The 9,283-nt window shown below is 42.2% G+C and overlaps 1 protein-coding gene across 1 annotated transcript; it reads left to right on the forward strand.

Moving 5' to 3' along the window:
• The first annotated feature begins 632 nt into the window (after positions 1-632).
• ABITRAM (actin binding transcription modulator) lies at positions 633-6,635 on the forward strand. The gene is made up of 6 exons (XM_021691536.2): positions 633-745; positions 1,843-1,894; positions 2,494-2,623; positions 5,838-5,914; positions 5,996-6,065; positions 6,159-6,635. Exons 1-6 carry the CDS (start codon positions 667-669, stop codon positions 6,294-6,296), a joined length of 546 nt encoding a protein of 181 aa, XP_021547211.1. The 5' UTR covers positions 633-666; the 3' UTR covers positions 6,297-6,635.
• The last annotated feature ends 2,648 nt before the right edge of the window (positions 6,636-9,283 follow it).

Raw genomic sequence — 9,283 nt, forward strand, 5'->3', positions numbered from 1 at the left:
CTGCAGCAGGCAAAGGGTGCACGCTCCAGGGTCCCCTTAGGACATCCCGAGGACACGCCCGATTCCGTGCCCTCCACCCCGAACGCTCACCTGCGACGAGCTCCGAGGACCCGCAAACAGCGGTGCGTCCACCCTCTCTTCACCGGCCACGCACAGCTGGCCTTCCAGAGCCCGCGCGAAGCTGCACACACACACCTCTCCGTCCGCGACTCTCCAGCTTTCGGGACGCGCACGGGGCTGCCCGGCAGCTCGACCACGGGGAGTAATGGCTAAAGGTGGGCGGAGGGTCGACCCGTGAGACAGCGAAGAGCGAGCGAAGCAGGTGGGACACGCGCCCAGCGGCGAGGGAGTGACGACACGAGGCGGCGGGGGCGTTGCCGGCCTTCTCCAAAGCCCCGGCTAGCTAGAGGTGGGGAGCGGCGCTGCCCCTCCGTCCCTGTCCCCCCACCCTCCCGCCCAGGCTATGGCATTCGATCCCCGCTTTGACGTCGGACTCCAAAACAGTGCTAAGAAACTCCGGTGGCGGAGTTGGCTGGGCCAGGGAGCAACGCGCGTGCGCACGCCGCGGGCCGCAGGCCGCGCGCCGGAAGTACGCCCTCCTCCAGGGCCTGCTCGGAGGAAGTGCTCGGGTCTCATAGGGCGGGGGTGGTGGCGCCCCTGGTCGCCATGGCCACAGAGCCCGCGGCCGCCGAATCGACTGTTCCGTCGCTCGTGGATCGTTACTTCACTCGCTGGTACAAAGCCGGTAAGTGGAGAATGGTGTCGGCTTCTGTTCGGCCGCATTTGCCTGATGCTGTAGGGACGGTGGTGACAGGTCATGAGACACGCGCGTTTTCCCCGTCGCTTCCTCCCCATAGTAGAAGGAACTGGATCTCTGTTCCTTTCTAGGCGGAAGGAATGGCAGTCGCAAAGCCGTGGAGGGCTGCAGTACATGCGGGCGCACTTAGGAGCTGGCGTCGCGGTGCGAGTTGAAGGGTGGGTCGCTTGCGGGAAGATAGTCTAAGGTGAGGCACCACCCCTAGGGAAGGTGGATTGCAATCGCCCTGAATGCCTGCAAGGATTTGACTGGCTCAGTCCTACAGCAGTGGCGATACGTACAAAGATTTAAATGATCAGGTCGAAACTACGGTAGAGGCAGGGACGGAGAGGAGAACTGGGTTAGAATGGAGGCATTTAGAAAGCAAAATCTAACAGTTTTACTAAAAGTTGCTGGTGTCATATACTTGTCACTTGAAGTAGATATCGTGTTGTCCTGCTTTGTGTACCCAGTAAAAATCAGTGGTGGGAGCATCGTTGAGGACCCTTCTCTAACCCCTACTTGCTCCCTTTCATTCAGGGATAATAGGTGTACTTATTTTTTTAAATATTATGGCATACAATTTTTAAGCCAAATTTAGGGTGACCCGGTTTATCCAAAACTGAGGGGTTTCCCAGAATCTGAGACTTTCAGAGCTAACATCTAGACAGTCCTGGGTAAACCAGAAGAGTTGGTCACTCTAAAATTGACTGATAAAACATATGCTACTATATTATATAAAGAATGCATTGCTAATGGCAATTTTTCTAATAGAAATAATGAATGTACTCATTTTAAAGTGAGGATAAAGCAAGATGGAGCAAAGAGTTAATAATCATTTAATATTGAATGAATGATTCCATCTGGGCCAGATCTCTTTAAATACTTTACAGGAAGCCTTTATGTATATCTTTTTAAGTAATGAAGGGATACCAGTGATTAGTGTGTATTCAGTCTTCATAATTATCTCTACAAACCAAAGAAAAATACCACACAGTGGCAGTAAATATTGACCCAACAACCAACAGACTCATTCATCCTTCTAGATGTCAAAGGCAAACCCTGTGAGGACCACTGTATACTACAGCACTCCAACCGGTAAGCAAATTGGGAATTTTAAATTATTAAAAAAAAGTTTCTGGTATTGTAGCCTGGTATGGTCTTGGAATAAACAAATATTCATTAAATGATTATCTTCCACTGTGTTGAAATGGCGTTTATTAGAGGAGTCTGGCTGACAAGAATGAGCCTTTCAGTGCATACTCCAAATAAACTTGATTACCCAAACATCCAGATGGAGGACCACACCCTCAGCCAGCCACTGTGTGAAATAACCAGCCTGTGCCTAACCACAGTGAATTGCTGGGGCTCACAGAAAGGACTAGGGTAGATGCACAGGTAGTATCCTACACATACAGGGATGCCTTACTTTTTTCTCTTCTACCTCAGTTCTACCTAAAGACTTCTAGTACTCTTCCTTTTTCTGGGAAGGATATTCAGTTTCATTTTCTCCTCTTCTATTATTGCATTCCCTTCTACAGTTAAGCTCTAGCAGTAGCCAGAGGAAAATGCGGGGAAATGATAGTTTGACTAAACAAATGTCAGTTCATATATTTTTGTGCCAGTAGGAGTACTGTGTGGTATGAGGAAGAATTATACCAACCAATAACACAGCATCAAATTTTTGCTCCTTATAGAATATGTGTCATCACATTGGCAGAATCTCATCCAGTTCTTCAAAATGGAAAAACAATTAAAAATATCTCCTATCAAATCAGTACCAACTGTAGCAGACTTCAGAACAAGGTCTCTGGGAAATTTAAGCGGGTATGTTCCTGTCATTCTCTACTTAAATCTTCAATGTCTTAGTAATGATAAATCTAGTCAGTCTTAGAATCCAGTGATATATGCTCAGCATACTCCCCTGACAGTCTGATATGCCTATTTTTAATTTTTTTTAATTTTTTTATTTTTTTATTTTTAAAGATTTTATGTATTTATTTGAGAGAGAATGAGAGACAGAGAGCATGAGAGGGGGGAGGGTCAGAGGGAGAAGCAGACCCCCTGCTGAGCAAGGAGCCCGATATGGGACTCAATCCCGGGACTCCAGGATCATGACGTGAACCCAAGGCAGTCGCTTAACCAACTGAGCCACCCAGGCGCCCTGATATGCCTATTTTTTTAAAAAAAAATATTTATTTATTTATTTATTTATTTTAGAGAGAAAGCACAAGCAGGAGGGGCAGAGGGAGAGAGAGAAAATCTCAGGCAGACTATGTGCTGAGCACAGAGCGTGACAGGGCTTGATATCATTACCCTGAGCAGAAACCAAGAGTTGGACACTTAACTGATTGTGTCACCCAGGCGCCCGTGATGTGCTGATTTTAAGACTACTTTAACCCTAGGGGCACCTGGGTGGCTCAGTCGGTTAAGCGTCTGCCTTGGGTTCACGTCATGATCCTGGGGTCCTGGGATCGAGCCCCATGTTGGGTTCCCAGCTCAGCAGGGAACCTGCTTCTCCCTCTCCCCCCTGCTCGCATTCTCTTTCAATAAATAAATCTTTAACAACAACAACAAAAAAGAATACTTTAACCTCAAAGAAATTCTTAGACCAAAAAATAAGATTATTTCAGGAGGTATAGGATTTGTCATATTTTTAGTTCTGTACCACCATTCCTGTCATTCCCAGGGTGGAGGATGGGGAAGGCAGGCCTTTGAAAGGACAACTTTTATACCAATATAACAAGATATTTTGTCTCTTCTAGTTTTATTAAGCCAGTATCCTGAGTTCTATAAAATTTAAGTGACCAACTCTTCTTTACCATGTACTTTCAGATGTAAATTAAAAAAAAAAATACATCCTCAGGTAGTGAAAAAAAATCAGTCTGAAAAAAATACAGTATTTGCTCCTTACCATTTTCCATTCTTTAATCGTTGCCAATTTAATACATATCTAGCCACCCCCTGTACCTCCACACAGTGCTGGGTTGTACAGGATATTATCTCTACCCTCTACAACTTCAGGCAGGATGACACATTTTATTAGAGTATCACACCAAGGACAATTCAGTAACACTGAAGTATCCCGACATATGCACTTGGATAAGAAGGTTTCAGTGGATGATTCAGGTCCTTCATTTTCTGACTTGATACTAAGAGTTTCTGCTAATTACCCTCACTGTTGTAGGAGACCCTTGTTTATACTCCCCTTTGTAGGTTTGAAATTTTTCCTTGCTCAGGAAACACATGGACTTAGAAAAGCATGAACCTTTCTTAAAAGGTAAAGTCTTCCGGTGATGGGTATTAAGGAGGCCACGTACTGCATGGAGCACTGAGTGTTACATGAAAACAATGGATCGTGGATCACCACATCAAAAACCAATGATGTATTGTATGGTGACTAACATAACACAATAAAATTTAAAAAAAAATTAAAAAAGGTAAAGTCTATAGGGACACCTGGGTGCCTCAGTCGGTTGAGCATCCAACTCTTGATTTTGGCTTGGGTCATAATCTCAGTGTTGTGGGATCGAGCCCTGCATTGGGCTAGAGCTGAGCATGGAGCCTGCTTGAGATCATCTCTCTCTGCCCCTCCCCTCCAGTCCCCCCCACCTCCAGCTTCTTAAAAGGAAAAAAAGATAAAGTCTACAAATTACAAGTATAACAGTGTTTTGTGAAGTTCCTGTGATAAATCTTTGTCCAAAATAGTAACACTATTGTTACTATTGAAGAACAGAGGAGAACCTGCATATGGAACCCACTACAGATAAGTTTTGATTCTCAGCATTGCCAATCATTTATTCTCCCAAGGGAGGTGATAAAAAAGGGTCAAAACACTTATGCTCTTTTAACGTAAACCCAGTGATAGACACACCCTTTGGGACAAATCCCCAGCCCCTCCTCCCAAAAGTGAGGAGTCACACTGAGAAGTATTTTGAAATAAAGTACCCATATGCAGACGATTGAAGCCAATGTGGTAGCATCTGTATGCTGTCTAATGTTTTGAGTGGGGGGCACCTGGGTGGTCAGGTGGCATCTGACTCTTGGTTTCAGCTCAGGTCATAATTTCAGGGTCCTGGGATCAGGCCCCATGTCTGGTTTTGCGCAGAGCTTGAAGTCTGCTTTTCCCTCTCCCTCCTCCCACTCTGCTAGTCTCCCCACCCCCACCCCACTCACAAGTTCTTTCTCTCTCTCAAATGGATAAATCTTTTTAAAAAAAGAGAAAAAATAATGTTTTGAGTGGTAAAGAGTCATAGAGAATAGCATCTTGACCTCAAATACCCAAGTTAACTATAGGAAAAATTTCTGGGAAAATGAGCAACATAGACAGGCGTGCATCAGTTTCCCATGAGCTTCCTTGTAGATATTTGTCAGAACCTCACCAGATACATCGATGTGGAGTACGTGAAACAACCATGTCATAGCATTCAAAAACAGATGAATGTTAAAATATAGTATTTGCTTCTGGATTATAAGGATAATGGGTAAACTATTCTTGTTTGCTATTTAAAACTTTTCTGTATTTTCCCAATTTTCCTCAAAGTGCATTCTTTTTAATTAGAAAAATATCACTGCTTCAAAAAGTGTTAGTGACTGACCCTAATAAAGTTCCTTTATCTAGTAAGTTCTAATATAAAAATAAGTTAGGAATCTTAATGAAAGTAACTGTATAATATTGCTGTCATACTCTGTCATGTTGAATTTTGTATTATTGCTTATTGATGGATTTTCCTACACTTTTGAAATCTTCATGTCTGGCCATATGTAGCTTTCTCATTAAAGTTGATAAAATATATTCTTCATCTTTAATTAAACTACCTGTTATGTATCTTAGTCTGCTCTTTCCCCTAGAGCCTCTGATGGTACCTGGCCCATAGTAGGCGCTTACATAAGTGTTTGAATAAATGGTTTTTCAGTACTTAAGTTATTTTTATTTAAAATACTAGTTCCAGGAATATATTCTCTTATCACAATGAGGACTGCCTCTCAAAGGAAAGTGAACATATACATCACTTAATTACTTCTTCCCTTTTATTATCAGGGGGCACAGTTTCTAACAGAGCTTGCACCTCTGTGTAAGATTTACTGCTCAGATGGAGAAGAATATACTGTATCTAGGTGAGATACTTTTTAACCACAATTTAGGAGAAACAAAGGAGATAGTATTTTTCTTCAAAACAACTTTTTTTTTTAAAACAGCTGTGTTAGAGGACGGTTGATGGAAGTGAATGAAAACATTCTCCATAAGCCATCTATTCTTCAAGAGAAGGTAAAGGAGGCAGAAAAAAGTATAATCCAATCCACATACTTTTTATCTGATTTTACACATTTGACAGTACTAAATATTCTCTTTCCTTCCCAGCCATCCACTGAAGGCTACATTGCAGTTGTGTTGCCCAAATTTGAAGAAAGTAAAAGCATAACAGAAGGCTTACTGACACAGAAACAGTATGAAGAAGTCGTGGTGAAGCGCATGAATGCCACAACAGCTACGTCATGAGGACTGAGATGGGTAACGAATACCACGGCGTGCTTACCCCTCCCCAGCCTACGCGATGCGTGTGCTAAAGAACCACCATGTGTGACGCATGCTTCACACCCAGCCATCCGCAGAGAGGCCTGATCTTCAAACTTAACCTAGTTTCCCCTCTTCGTCTTGCATAACAAGCCTTGGTTCCCATTTTGTCCTCAGCCTCCCAGATCTGCCCTGCCCATGTACCCACTCTGTTCTTTTACCTTTCTTAACAACTGGCAAACAAAGGATGTTTTTCTGATTAAAAACAAAGCACTTTTTTTTTTTTTTAAGATTTTTTATTTATTTATTTGAGAGAGAGAATGAGATAGAGAGCATGAGAGGGGGGAGGGTCAGAGAGAGAGGCAGACTCCCTGCTGAGCAGGGAGCCCGACGTGGGACTCAATCCCGGGACTCCAGGATCATGACCTGAGCCGAAGGCAGTCGCTTAACCAACTGAGCCACCCAGGCGCCCTAAAAACAAAGCACTTTGAGGAAAATTTGGACAAGACAGATAAGTTTTAAGTAGCAAAGTAAAAATAATTTACCCATGATCTTGTAACCCACTGGTAAATACTACATTTTGACATGCTTCGGTTTGAATGTTATGGCATGGTTATTGTTTTTGCCTCAATTTTCCCTCAGTTTGAAGTTAAAAAAAAAAAACAGGCCTTTTTTACCCAATCTGCTTCCAAGTGACACTACCAAAAAGGCTGGTGTTGCCTCTTCAGCCCCAACTCTTCTCCCCTTAGGTCAGGGGAGAGGCAGAGTATACTTGGCCACTCCTTATGTGGCTCAGATGGCCTTCCTCTCTGAAACAAAGTCCAGTGTAACACTGTGGCTTCTTAAATGAGGGATACAGGAAAAGGCTTTGAAAACTACAAAGGGCTTTCCCAACATGGAAGTATTCTAATGCGGCGTAAAGCTGCTTATTACAATATGTATAGTGTAGTCGCTCAGTCTCACACTCTAGCTATGGGGTAGCCAGCCAAGAAGTTACTGAGAAGTTGCCATAATCCAAAGACACAGATGCCTCTGAATGGAACAAAAACTTGATCATCATCTAAACTGAAAAGGGAACTGATTTATGATTTAAGATTGTCTACTCATTTACAATGAATTTCAAATAAAAGGACTTTTTAAATTGTCATTTTTTTAAGGCTGCAGCACGTGTACATTTAAATATCTCTGTAGGGGAGCCTGGGTGGCTCAGTGTTAAGTGTCTGCCTTTGGCTCAGGTCATGATCCCAGGGTGCTGGGATCGAGTTCCACATCGGGCTCCCTGCTCAGCGGGGAGTCTGCTTCTCCCTCTCTCTCTGCCTGCCACTCTGCCTACTTGTGCTCTCTCTCTCAAGTCAAATAAATAAAATCTTTAAAAAATAAATATCTCTGTAAACAAAACAAGATGTAATTTAATACAGAAGAAATCACTTTACTTGTAAATGCCTTTGGTTCTCTATCCTCTTATGCTGTTGAAGTCATAAGTCATCCCTTCCCCACCCCCAATTACACCTAAATAAGAGAATTTTCTCATATCAGGTATGTAAAACTATTTATAAATAAAATCTAAAAGTTATTTTTGATTGACAAGAAAAACTTCTTGTAACTTGAGTGCCAGCATGACAGTCCCTTAAATATACTCACCAGACATGACATAGGTAATAACTCTACAAACACCTACAATGACGGTGCTATGAACTGGAAATGTAAGCACAAACCAGCAGATCCCCATTTTGTGTAGCATAATGATTCCTGAAGACATCAGAAAACAAAGATACTAAAGATAGTAAAAGAAATACATATTTTACATGTAACATTACCTCACATTGTTCTCCCATTATTTCTAATGTAATTTTAAGGAATATTTTGGTTTCAAGGAATAAAAATCATGCTTGATAATTTTTATAGAAGAAATATAAAGGTCATTAAGCCAAGTGTATCCCATTTTCTCCCAAAGGCTTATGGTAAGTTCAAGTTCCCTTCGATAAAATATTGACTAGCTAATTGGTAGTACTGTGGTTCTTCAGGATCTTGTGAATATTGATTGTGATAGCTGACCCAGATACCAATCATCAAACAAGCTTATATAACTACTGCCATTTGGCAAGTGACATTTTCTATCAGATTTCAAAATGAATTTCACAGTATTGGGATACAAGCACTAGCAAGAGTTCAAAACAGTTATACTATACTGTAAGGACTGAACATATAAACCAGATCCTTCAATCAAAGCCCCAACCCAAACAAAAAGAAGAAAAGCTTTAAGCCCTAAAATTAAAATGTTTTATAATGAACATTCCAAAGGCACATATACAAGATGCACAATTATTCAGAATTTATTTTAAACATCTTCGTTCCATTGTTCTCTGTCTCGTATCTTCCATTCCATCAGTCAGTATAAAGGGTGGTTCAAAGACTATTTTTTTACACAGGTAAGACAGGCTTAGGATTCCAGCTAATATTGAAGGCAGACAGACCAGCCAGCTATGGTAGGAGAAGTGTAAGCCATCTCCTAGCGAGTTCCTGGAGGATTCTGTGGAGTGAGCTCCATGACCCTGCCTTTGGGAATGGCGGGGTGGGGGGCCAGGGAGATGTGCAGCACAGCAGAGAGCCTATGCTCTGAGATGCTTGTTAGAGAACAAACGTGTGCTCCTAACATGGGTGATCTGTGACAGGACAGCGAAGAGGCCAGTCACAATTGTGGACAGAAGGACTGAAGAAAAGTCCACAGATTTAAGGAAACCCCTGTGTTCACCCAGACAACTATGTATTTCCTGCTGAAAATTAGTGTTCTAGATGATAAGCTTAAATAAAAACAGAAAAGAGGAATTTAAGGTATTTTATGCCAAAGGTGAGCACATATTCAAAATAGCTTCTTTGGATTAAACTGTCATTAAGACAGCTGGGATATTTGGTTTGACTTTCAACATTATTAATGGCAATGTCCCATTGTAAATTCACACTGCAATTAGGAA

This window comes from Neomonachus schauinslandi, chromosome 13 (assembly GCF_002201575.2).
Source record: "Neomonachus schauinslandi chromosome 13, ASM220157v2, whole genome shotgun sequence".
In the NCBI taxonomy this organism is placed as follows: domain Eukaryota; kingdom Metazoa; phylum Chordata; class Mammalia; order Carnivora; family Phocidae; genus Neomonachus; species Neomonachus schauinslandi.